This window comes from Bombina bombina, chromosome 4 (assembly GCF_027579735.1).
Source record: "Bombina bombina isolate aBomBom1 chromosome 4, aBomBom1.pri, whole genome shotgun sequence".
Lineage (NCBI taxonomy): Eukaryota > Metazoa > Chordata > Amphibia > Anura > Bombinatoridae > Bombina > Bombina bombina.
The window spans coordinates 940205179-940217632 of NC_069502.1; the positions used below are offsets into that span (position 1 = coordinate 940205179).

Here is a 12454-nt window from a genome sequence, read left to right on the forward strand (position 1 = left end):
GAATGACTGGATATGGCAGTGAGGGGAGGAGCTATATAGCAGCTCTGCTGTGGGTGATCCTCTTGCAACTTCCTGTTGGGAAGGAGAATATCCCACAAGTAATGGATGATCCGTGGACTGGATACACTACAAGAGAAATAAATTTATCAGGTAAGCATAAATTATGTTTTTTTCTAAAACCTCAGGCACCTCTAAACTTTTGTGTTATCTTCTTTTTCCTTTTTTCCTTTGGCCGAATGACTGGGGGTTATGGGTAAGGGAAGTGACATGTATAGCAGCTTTGCTGTAGTGCTCTTTGCCTCCTCCTGCTGGCCAGGAGTCATATTCCCACTAGTAATTGATTATTCTGTGGACTCACCATATCCGGAAAGAAATACATTTATTAATTAAGCATAAATTATGTTTTTTCTACTGTTCTCTAATTTTTGTTCCCCTTTCTAGATTTTCAGCAGGATAAATCTGTTGTATGAGGCTCTTTGTTTTTATTATTTGAAAGGTAGTTAATTCTTAAATTGTTTACTGATGAAGAATAATAAGCTTTTGTTTAATACCCACAAACACATATATATTATGTTGAAACGTCTGAGCAGAATATTGCTGGTGGTTTGCTGCTCCTATATGACTGATCAGCTGTGTCATGCTCAAGAGCTGCAGTCTGTTATCGGTCTAAAGTGTAGCTTTAGCTATGAGTTTAACCTCATTGCTAATATTAAATGCTCATCTTATTTTTTTTTAATTAAAATGCCCCTTTAAATGGACCTCAAACCGAAAATAAAATTCACCTAATGGGGACTTCCAGAAAAATGCAAACATAATTTAAAAAATGAAACTTATGACAAAATTTGCTGGTTATCTTCATGGACTGCACCACTTCCAGTCCCTGAAACATTTTACAAAGCATTTGATTGGTTGGTATTAAAAAGTTATTTACTTGTTCTAGCTTATAAAACCCTCCATAGGTTTGTGGCAGTGCTGATTAGAGGCTCTATTGCCTGCAACATGTTGCTAAAGGGGAATAAGACAATCCTACCACACATGAACAGTGTATTAAAGAAAAATAAAAGTTAAAATTAAAAGTTGATGGTGCGGATAAAGCAAAAAGTTTTAATACACTTTTCAATTTGTCTGTTATCAAATTTACTTTTTTCTCTTGGTATCCTTTATTGGAAAGCCTGCCTGAGTAGGCCCATAAGCAGCAAAGAGCTAGCTGATAATTGGTGGCTGCACACAAGGGTTTTTTTTGTCATTGGCTCACCAGATATGTTAAGCTAGCTCCCTGTAGTGCAATAATGTGAAGCTCTAACATATATTTATGCAGTTTTATGTCCCTTTAATTGAAGGATAGAAGCTAAAGTTTTAATAAGCCTTTTCATAAAATTAATATTTCTTTTTTTTTTTTATGTTTTCAGAGTTTTAAATGTGTGTCGACATTGGGTAGAACATCATTTCTATGACTTTGAAAGAGATGAAACTCTATTGCTGCGGCTAGAAGAGTTTATTGGGACAGTAAGAGGTATGATCTTTTGAAATGTAAAAGTAAAGTGATAGTAACACAGAGATGACATTCATATGCTGAGTTTTTAGTTTTAAATTGATTGTTTTGTTATAATAAACCTGGCAATTTTTCACCAGACATCTTTCTCATTGTGATTGTAGAGGAGTTTATGTAGCATACTGTGGGAGGATTGGGGTTGCATCTTCAGGATTACCTTTGTAGAGATCAGCTAATTTTCTTAAGGTTGTCAGAGTCCACAATACCTGACTGTTGGGAATTGATCACCTGTCCACCTAGAGGAGGCAAAGAAACTCTACACCAAGAACTTTATTATCCCTCCTACTTCCCTGTACCTCTTAATCTTTTTATTCTTAAAACAAGGAGAGTCCACAGCTGCATTCATTACTTTTGGGAAATACAGAACCTGGCCACCAGGAGGAGGCAAAGACACCCCAACCAAAGGCTTAAATACCTTCCCCACTTCCCTCATCCCCCAGTCATTCTTTGCCTTTCGTCACAGGAGGTTGGCAGTGAAGTGTCCGAAGATTACGGAGTAGTCTCTTATGGAGGGTAGTACTCTTCGAGATGGGACTGGAGTTTTAAGTAGATTTAAGTAGATAGTCGTCTAGATTGTAAGTTCCCACGGGAATAGGGCCCTCATTTCCCCCTGTATTTGTCTGTAAAATTTTGTCTTATCGTATTGTTTCTCCACTGTACTGTTATCCTTGTACCCATGGGCAGCGCTGCGGAATCTGTCAGCGCTTTATAAATAAAGAATAATAATAATAAAGTAGTCCTGTCAGACTCTCAGTGAGAGCATGGATAAAAGTTAGAGTCCAGAGATGCAGGGAGAGTCTTTCTGCGAAACCATCCCGACTCATATTAACAGCTCCATAAGCAATCAGTGTTGACGAGTTTCGCTGCCTGCTTTCTTCGCCCATGTCAGAAGCAACGCTACTATCTGTCAAACTTGAAGGACCCTGTTACTATTCTATGGCATATATTCCAGTAAGATAGATTCATTTTCTTTTTCATATGTATTGATAGAAGACAGGGTCTCAGTGGGACTTTATCTTTATGGAATCAAAGGTTAATATCTCCTGAGGGGGGTTATTGAACAGTGGGGGATTTTAATCATGTTTGTTATGTGATTGTCTGCTTATGTGTAGAGATGTTGGGTCTCATGGCTATTACGGAACTTTAAAGGTTTTTCGAGCTGCGCAGTTCTTGTGGATTGGCGCGCTTTTCCTATGGCCTGCATGTTGCACCTTGTGACACGGCGTGGTCACGTTTTTGCTCTCCATTTCCGTATTCCTGACAGAGTGTCGGTGGAGAGGGTCTGTTTCTCTTCTTGTCTGGGTCATAGGAGGTGATGAGTGCCCCAGCCATTGGGGGTGTAAGGTGCCAGTTATTTTTTTGTCCATAATTTAATCAGTCAAGTTATGGAGGATTCTGATTTTTCAGAGAAGGATTTCTCTGATTCAGATTCTATTACCTGTGTAGATTGTGGGGAGACCCGGGTAATCCAGCCCAATCAATTATGTTCTGTATGCCGTAATAGAGTGCTCTCTTCTCCCAATGGGGAAAGGTTAGAGACCTCCCAAGATCCAAGCCGCTACAGACGCGGAAGTGACTGCCAAGTCCGGGGGAGAACAGAGCATACCAAGTGCTCAGGCTGCAGGGGTGCAAGCTGCCGGGTAAGCGGCCGGTGTAACCGCAAATGTGAACAGGAAAAAAGTTTTGGCAGCTGCTCAAAAAGAGTAGATAAATATGAGGGCTGGCAAAAATAAGGTTAAAAAACAAAAAACCTTTATTAAACCATTAAAAATACATAGGCAGTACAGGGCACACAAACTCCCTGACTAGTTTCGTGCTCTGTTGAGCACTTAATCATAGGGTGAGTTTGCTTAGTGTTCATAGCCTATTTAAAGGCACAGAACACCTGAAAGAAATTATACATTAAAAACTAAAACAGTGTTAAAACAATGGCAGAATATACCTAATTACAAACACTATGTGTGGGGAAATGGAAAAAAGTCAAAGACAAACAATTGAGCAAACCATAGTACACAAGAACCAAATTGATTCACATAGTCCTAATCATATTTACATTTTTACATTGCAGACATTATTCTCATATCTTTTTTTTTTTTTTTTTTTTTTTATATATATTCAAAAACTTCATCTGAATTGATTTTAAACTGTATTAGAGATATACTTCATGCTGAAACTGTTTATAATGCCTATATTAGGACAAAAAGCTGAATAGCAAAAAATGTGTAAAAAATATGTATGTGAAAAAGGTGTAAACCCAACTAATACTAAGAGATGCTGTTGATATGTACATATGAATATCACATAAAGGACAAAAAATTCCAATAAATGGTACCCATACAACACAAACAAAAACAAAACTAAAACTAAAAAACTAAAAAGTGCCCATAAAGGGGATAGATACAAGAAAACCCCTTATAGGGGATAGATAGAATGACTTTTCAGATAGACAAACATAATTGCCCATATAGGGGATGGACAAACATAATTGCCCATATAGGGGATAGACAGTTATAATAGCCCATATAGGGGATAGATCATATAATTAGTATCATAACAAAGGAATAAAGAAATCAATTTAACTAACCAAATTCACATTTCATTTCTCAACATAATAGCTCATATCCCATTCTCTGTTTAAACCCAGGGGGGTTATAGTTCTTAATTTGTATATCCAATACAATTCTTGCTTCAGCAACAAACTACCCCTATCACCCCCCCTAGGTGGAAACATGACACGGTCTATAACCTGAACCTTGATATCAAAAATGTTGGTCATATGTACCAGATTAAAATGTCTAGCTATCGCTGATTCTTTAACATATTCTCTGGTGTCCCTAACATGTTCTCTAATTCTTGACCTAAGTTCCCTACTTGTTTGACCTGTGTATTGAAGGTTGCAATATTTACACTCTAGGAGATAGACCACAAAAGTTGTTCTACAATTAGCGTAGAATTTGTGTTTAATCTCTTCTCCTGTCTGGCTACTCCTGAAACCATCACCCACCTGTACAAAACCACAAGTTATGCATGATCCATGGCCACATTTATAAGTTCCTCTCCTCCTAATCCAATCGCTCCTATCTGGGTTATTGGAATGGATTAAACTTGGGGACAGCTTAGATGCTAATGTAGGTGCTCTTCTTCGTACAAATTTACATGAACCAATTATAGGTCTTAAAACATCATCATTCTCTAACAAATGAAGATTCTTCTTTAGTATGGAACAAACCTGATAGTATTCTTTAGAGTATTCAGTTGAGAATACTACAGTATCATGTTTTATGATGTTTTGTTTCCTAGTCCCTCTCATTAATTCTTGCTGTGATTTTTGTCTCACCTCATTGTGAACCTCATTCAAGAGGTTTACAGCATAACCCCTTGCTTTGAGGCGCTCAATGAGGGTCTTGGCTTGTGCATCAAAAAGACTATCTGAGTTCGTTAGAGACCACTGAGTCGTCCGCCTCTGAGGATTGTGTGTCCCGTGAGGTGCGTTCCCTAGAATATTCTGTTCCTACACAGGCAGTTGTCCCAAATACCATTACCCCTTCTCCGAAGGAGGTTTATTTACACGAGAGGTTTTGCATGGCCATATCTTTGGCGTTGGTGCACTTACATCTTCCTGATTGCAAGCGAAGAGTTCATCCGTGTCCTCTTAACCTGGGTGCATCAGGTGAGATTATTTCAGAGCTTTCCTCTGGGGAAGCGGTTTACTCTGAGGCTTCAGGGGTGCAACCTTCAGGGTCGGGGCCTTCAGATGCCTCACCGGAGGTGAGTTTTGCCTTTAGATTCAGACTGGCGCGCCTGCATGTACTGCTGAGGCATGTGTTGGTGGCATTTGAGGATTCCGGTCCTCACTCGTCAGTGAATCCTCAGTCTTCTGGATCAGATAGCAAACAGTGCTAGACGAGTGGAGGGATGGAGATCCTACTCCTGATCGTCTCTTGTTTGTGTATCTAATCCCAGTTCTGAGCTCTTGAGGAATCGGTTCTCTGTCAGGCTGGTCCTGTTAGTGTTTCCATTCCTTTTTTACTTTTATCTGTGGGTGCTGCCTACTTTCTTTTTGATCCTGTTAGGATGTGTTTTTTGTCTTTAATTTCTAGAGCTCGAGACTGTTGTAGACTTTTCCTTTTAGGAACAAGTTTTTCTTTTCTTCTCTGGAATTTGATACTGGCGATTTTATGGTCGCGATAGATGTTACTGCCGGCGAATATTCAAAAATATATTTTTTTTTAAGAGACGATGTTTATGCCTCAGAGCTTATCTATCGTTTGTTTATTTAGTCTAGGCCTGCTAGGGATTAGAACTTTCAGTTAACCCTTAAACAGTTCTGTCATACCTTGGACATCAGGCTGGTCCTGCTTGGGTGGTAGTTCTCCCTGTTCTTTTGAGGTTTATATCAGACACTTTGTATCCTTGACAACAGGCTAGTCCTGTTTGGGTACTAGGTTTGTTTACTTCTTGTTTAGAGGTTCTTTCTTTCCTAAGATATGGTGAGTCCACGGAATCGTCTATTACTAGTCGGAATATCACTCCTGGCCAGCAGGAGGAGGCAAAAAGCACTAGAGCAAAGCTGCTATATATGTCACTTACCTTACCCATAATCCCCAGTCATTCTCTTTGCCTGCGGTGCAAGGAGGAGGTGAGGTTTTGGTGTCTAATCTACAATCAAGATCCGTTAGTGTGAGGAGTTATTTATTTTATTGATGGCTCAGTGAGGGTCTCTTTTTAGTAACAGATTATGTACTTTTTTTTTTTTTAGTACCGCCCCTTTTAGGGAGGTTCTGATTCTTTGATGTCAGTTTTTTTGGCTCTTTTTTTTCACTTCCTGTAAGAGTGAGGTGCGCATATTTCTGATGCTCTGCGGTTTAGAAGGCTTCTTGCTGTTTTTGCTTCTCTGGAAATCTGGATTGAAAACATGATTGTTTTTTTCCTCAGTTTGCTGCGGGTTGCAGGACAGGTAGGGCATCTCAGTAATTCTGCTGAGGTGTAGAGTGTTACCTGGGATATGTTTTCTTGATTTGGTAAATTTAAAGGGAACATTTATTTAAGAACGTTTTTTTGGTTCTGTATTATATCCTTTGTTAAAAAAAAAAGTTTTAAAAAAAAAGTTGGATTTTCATTTGCTTCTTTTTGTTTTTGTATTATGGATCAGGAGGCTGTGCAGGATGTTACCTGTAGCTTATGTTTTGATGCCCAAGTGGAACCCCCAGTACCTTTTTGTTCTTCTTGTATTGAAAGAACTTTAGCTTATAAAAATAGACTTTGAGCCATCATTAGCTAATGCGGATGCTGTTCAGTAGACTCCTGTTTCAGATGTGATGCAGCTTTCTCCTATTCATCTGCACATGCAGTCCCTGCGTTTCCTCTCATGCTCCGTCTGGAGTTACTTTGCAAGATATTGCTGCCCAGGTATCTTCTGCGATATCTGAGGTGCTGTCTGCTTTTCCCATGCTGCAGGGAAAACGCAAAAGGAGATTTAAAGAAACAATAAGTACGTTTTCTGATCCTGAGGTGGTTAATCAAAGTATTTCCTCTCAGAAGTCTGATTCTTATGCATCTGAGGGTGAAATTTCGGATTCAGGCAGTATAATTCCTTCTACTGATGCTGAAGTTGTGTCCTTCAGATTTAAGCTGGAACACCTCCGCTTGTTACTTAAGGAGGTTTTGGCTACCTTGGATGACTCCGATACTACTATCGTTGTTAACCCTAAGAAGTCTTGTAAGCTGAGCAAGTATTTTGATGTTTCCTTTGTGGTGGAGGTTTTTCCTGTTCCAGACTGTGCTTCTGAGAATATTGCACGAGAGTGGGAGAGACCTGGTATTCCTTTTTCTCCCTCTCCTATTTTTAAGAAAATGTTTCCTATAGCTGACTCTATTAAGGAGTTGTAGCAAACGGTTCCTAAGGTGGAAGGAGCTATTTCCACTTTGGCTAAGAGGACCACTATTCCCATAGAGATAGTTGTTCTTTTAAGGATCCAATGGATAAGAAATTAGAGGCATTATTAAAGAAAATGTATGTTCACCAAGGTCTTCAATGGCAGCCTGTGGTGTGTATTGCTACTGTTACCTGCGCTGCAGCTTACTGGTTTGACGCTTTGTCTGATTCTATTCAGACAGAGACTCATTTTGAGGAGATCCAGGACAGGATTAAGGCTCTTAAGGTTAGCCAATTCCTTTTTTTCGGATGCTTCCTTACAGGTCATTAAACTGGGAGCAAAAATTTCTAGTTTTGCGGTTCTAGCTCGCAGAGCCCTTTGGTTAAAATCCTGGTCTTCGGATGTGTCTGTTATTAGCTAATTCCTACAAGGGTAAGACCTTGTTTGGGCCTGGTTTGGCTGAAATTATTTCAGATATCAGAGGAGGAAAGGGATCTTTTCTTCCTCAGGATAAGAAGAATAAGCAGAAAGGGCGTCAGAGTAATTTTCCTTCCTTTCATCACTTTAGATGTAAACCCTCCGCTTCCTTTTCCAAACAGGAACTATCCAAGTCTTCCTGGAAGTCTGGTCAGTCTTGGAACAAGGGGAAACAGTCTAAGAAGCCTGCGGTTGACTCCAAGTCAGCATGAAGGGTCGGCCCCCAATCCAGGAACGGATCTAGTAGGAGGCAGGCTTTCTCAATTTGCTCAGGCTTGAATACGAGATGTCCCAGACCTGTGAGCCGTGGAAATTGTATCTCAGGGGTGCAAGATAGAATTCAAGACTTTTCCTCCATGAGGCAGGTTTCTTCTCTCAAGATTATCTGTAGACCAGATAAAGAGAGAGGCGTTCTTAAATTGTATAAAGGATATTTTTGCCCTGAGACTTATAGTTCCAGTTCCTCTGCAGGAACAAGGTCTGGGAGTTTGTTCAAATCTGTTTGTGGTTCCCAAGAAAGAGGGGACTTTCAGACCTATTTTAGACTTAAAGTGTTTAAACAAGTTCCTCAGAGTACCGTCCTTCAAGATGGAGACTATACGTTCCATTCTTCCTTTGGTTCTAGAGGGTCAGTTTATGACAACCATAGACTTAAAGGATGCATACATTCATGTTCCCATTCACCGGGATCATCACAAGTTTCTAAGGTTTGCTTTCTTAGACGATCATTTCCAGTTTGTGGCTCTTTTTTCAGTCTTGCCACAACTCCCAGAATTTTCTCAAAGGTCCTGGCAACTCTTTTGGCAGTGATCCGGTCTCTGGGCATTGCAGTAGCGCCTTATCTGGACGACATTCTGGTTCCGGCGCCGTCTTTTCAACAAGCAATCTCTCATACGGAGATCTTGTTGTCTTTTCTTCGCTCCCACGGTTGGAAGGTAAATCTGGGAAAGAGTTCTCTGATTCAAGCCACAAGAGTAGTGTTTTTAGGGACCATAATAGACTCCCTACTAATGAAGATATTTCTGACAGAGGTTAGAAAAACAAAGATCTTCGACTCTTGTCTTGTCCTTCAGTCCTCGGCCATCAGTAGCTCTATGTATGGATGTAATTGGTCTGATGGTAGCTTCCATGGACATCATTCCATTTGCTCAGTTCCATCTCAAACCTCTGCAGTTATGCAGGTTAAGGCAATGGAACGAGGACTATGCGGATTTGTCTCCTCAAATAGTTCTGGATCAGGCGACAAGGGACTCTCTTCTGTGGTGGTAGTCTCAGGAACACCTCTCCCAAGGAAATTGCTTTCACAGACCTTCCTGGGTGATCATGACCACGGTTGCCAGCCATCTAGGTTGGAGAGCAATTTGGGGGTCATTGAAGACTCAGGGTCTTTGGACTCGGGAAGAGTCAGTTTTGGAATGTTTATCGGGAGAACTGAGTGTGATTTTTAATGCTCTATTGGCCTGGTCTCAGTTAGCCTTAGCACGGTTTATCAGGTTCCAGTCGGATAACATAACATCGGTGGCATACATCAACCTCCAGGGGGGGAACTCTGAGTTCCTTGGTCATGACAGAGGTGGCCCCGGATAATCCAGTGGGCGGAGTCTCACAACTGTTGTCTTTCCGCCATCCACATCCCAAGAGTGGACAATTGGGAGGCGGATTTTCTGAGCCAACAAACCTTTCATCTGGGGGAGTGGAACTCTGGAAGTATTTTGCAGTTTAATCCTTAATTGGGGGCAGCCAGAACTGGATCTCATGGCTTTTCTGCAGAATGCCATGCTTCTGAGGTACGGCTCAAGGTCAAGGGATCCACAGGCTTTCTTGATAGATGCTCAGGCGGTCCCTTGGAATTTCAGTCTAGCATACATATTTTTTCTTTTCGCTCTCCTACCATGAGTCATTGCTCGGATCAAGCAGATTCACATAGCGCTGATGTGGCCTTACAGGATCTGGTATGCAGTTCTAGTGGAAATGTTGTCTCTACCTCCGTGGAGACTCCCTCTGAGGAAGGACCTTCAGGCTCCTTTTCTTCATCTCTGAAGCTGACTGCTTGGAGATTGAACGCTTGATTTTATCTAAGCGTGGGTTTTCAGAGTCGGTCATTGAGACCAGGATTCAGGCTCGTAATCCTGTAACAAGAAAGATTTACTATAAGATATGGCGTAAATATCTGTATTGGTGTGAATACAGACGCTACTCTTGGAGTAGAATCACTATTCCTAGGATTTTGTCTTTCCTCCAGGAGGGTCTGGAGAAGGGTTTGTCAGCTAGTACTCGGAAAGACAGCAAAAACAACAATCAAAGCACTCAGTAGTCGACTAGGATGTAAGAAAAGTCCTTAACTCAGAGGTAGTAGAACTGTTGTGTTTTTATTATTCCATCACTGCATAAAACTTTGCAAAACATATATTTAACACAGGATAGGCGTTCAAAATAGGGGAAAGACAGGCAAAAATAGGGTCAAACGCGTTTCATCTATACAGACATGACTTTATCAATGACCCTAAGCTCACCCACTCCTCTCTGCTATTTAAAGGCAAAGGACACTCCCATATTATTGTCATCCAATTAACATATGATAAATTTGCACAGGTAGGAGTGAGCGATTTAAAGGGATATCTAAAGAATTTGAAAGCAACAGTATATCTACAGCAACCCAAAAATAGCAACACATATTATTATAATCATGCTACTAAAAAGCTTAATATGTTTAGACATACACTCGAATGCATATACTGCCTGATGAAAGAGAAAATGAATCATAATCATTATAAATCTACAAAAAGTTTAACGTCCCAATCAGAATTTAAACCTGTTGGCATTCTGGTATCCAACTGAAAAATCCAAAATACTTCTCTTTTACTGAGAATTACTCCTCTATTACCACCCCTTGGGTGTCGAGGAATCAGCTGGATACCCTGAAATGCCAACAGGGAACTGTCAGAGTTATGTTCCCTTTTGAAATGTAAGGAAATGGGGGTCGTGGACAAAGGGTCCTCAATGGAACGTAAATGTTCCGAAAAGCGATCTTTCAAGGCCTGTATCGTTTGTCCCACGTACTGCCTACAGCACCCCCTACAGGTCAAAAGGTATATGACATAACAAGAATTGCATGTCATATGTTTCTGTATCTGAAAACTTTTGTTGTTCACAGTGGACACAAAATTAGTACCAAAAATCGCATGGGAGCAAGATTTACGACTCCTGCTCCCAGATTTGAAGAAACCAGGTTTAATAGACAGACGATTATCATTTTGTATCTTAGGTAGCATAGAAGGAGATAAAAAATTTCCCAATGTCTTGGCTTTTCTAGATACAAAACATATACCTGCCTCTGCTATCTGCTGGAGACTTTCGTCAGTTAGTTTAACTGATGAAAGTCTCCAGCAGATAGTAGAGGCAGGTATATGTTTTGTATCTAGAAAAGCCAAGACATTGGGAAATGTTTTATCTCCTTCTATGCTACCTAAGATACGAAATGATAATTGGCTGTCTATTAAACCTGGTTTCTTCAAATGTGGCAGCAGGAGATGTAAATCTTGCTCCCATGCGATTTTTGGTACTAATTTTGTGTCCACTATGAACAACAAAAGTTTTCAGATACAGGAACATATGACATGCAATTCTTATGTCATATACCTTTTGACCTGTCGGGGGGGTGCTGTAGGCAGTATGTGGGACAGATGATACGGGCCTTGAAAGATCGCTTTTTGGAACATTTACGTTCCATTGAGGACCCTTTGTCCACGACCCCCATTTCCTTACATTTCAAAAGGGAACATAACTCTGATAGTTGCCTGTTGGCATTTCAGGATATCCAGCTGATTCCTCCACACCCAAGGGGTGGTAATACAGGAGTAATTCTCAGTAAAGGAGAAGTGTTTTGGATTTTTCAGTTGGATACCAGAATGCCAACAGGTTTAAATTCTGATTCGGACATTAAACTTTTTGTAGATTTATAATGATTATGATTCATTTTCTCTTTCATCAAGCAGTATATGCATTAGAGTGTATGTCTAAACATATAAAGCTTTTTAGTAGCATGATTATATTAATATGTGTTGCAATTTTTGGGTTGCTGTAGATATACTGTTGCTTTCAAATTCTTTAGATATCCCTTTAAATCGCTCACTCCTACCTGTGCACATTTATCATATGTTAATTGGATGACAATAATATGGGAGTGTCCTTTGCCTTTAAATAGCAGAGAGGAGTGGGTGAGCTTATGGTCATTGATAAAGTCATGTCTGTATAGATAAAACACATTTGACCCTATTTTTGCCTGTCTTTCCCCTATTTTGAACGCCTATCCTGTGTTAAATATATTTTTTGTAAAGTTTTCTGCAGTGATGGGATAATAAAAACACAGCAGTTCTACTGCCTCTGAGTTAAGGAATTTTCTTACATCCTTGTCGACTACTGAGTGCTTTGATTGTTGTTTTTGCTGTATTTCCGTGGAGCGGAGGTGGATCGCTCCGTTCTGAGCACCGGACAGCTGACTGTGGAGGATGCGTCGAAGTGACGTCACGAAAGGGGGTGTGTGTAGCAT

General features: G+C 40.3%; 1 protein-coding gene across 1 annotated transcript in view; it reads left to right on the plus strand.

The window, feature by feature from the left end:
* SOS1 (SOS Ras/Rac guanine nucleotide exchange factor 1) overlaps positions 1 to 12454 on the plus strand; it is a 728117-nt gene that overhangs the window by 496684 nt on the left and 218979 nt on the right. Inside the window, exon 7 of the mRNA XM_053712591.1 lies at positions 1410 to 1513. Coding sequence (XP_053568566.1) covers positions 1410 to 1513 — 104 coding nt within the window. The remainder of the gene's footprint in view (positions 1 to 1409; positions 1514 to 12454) is intronic.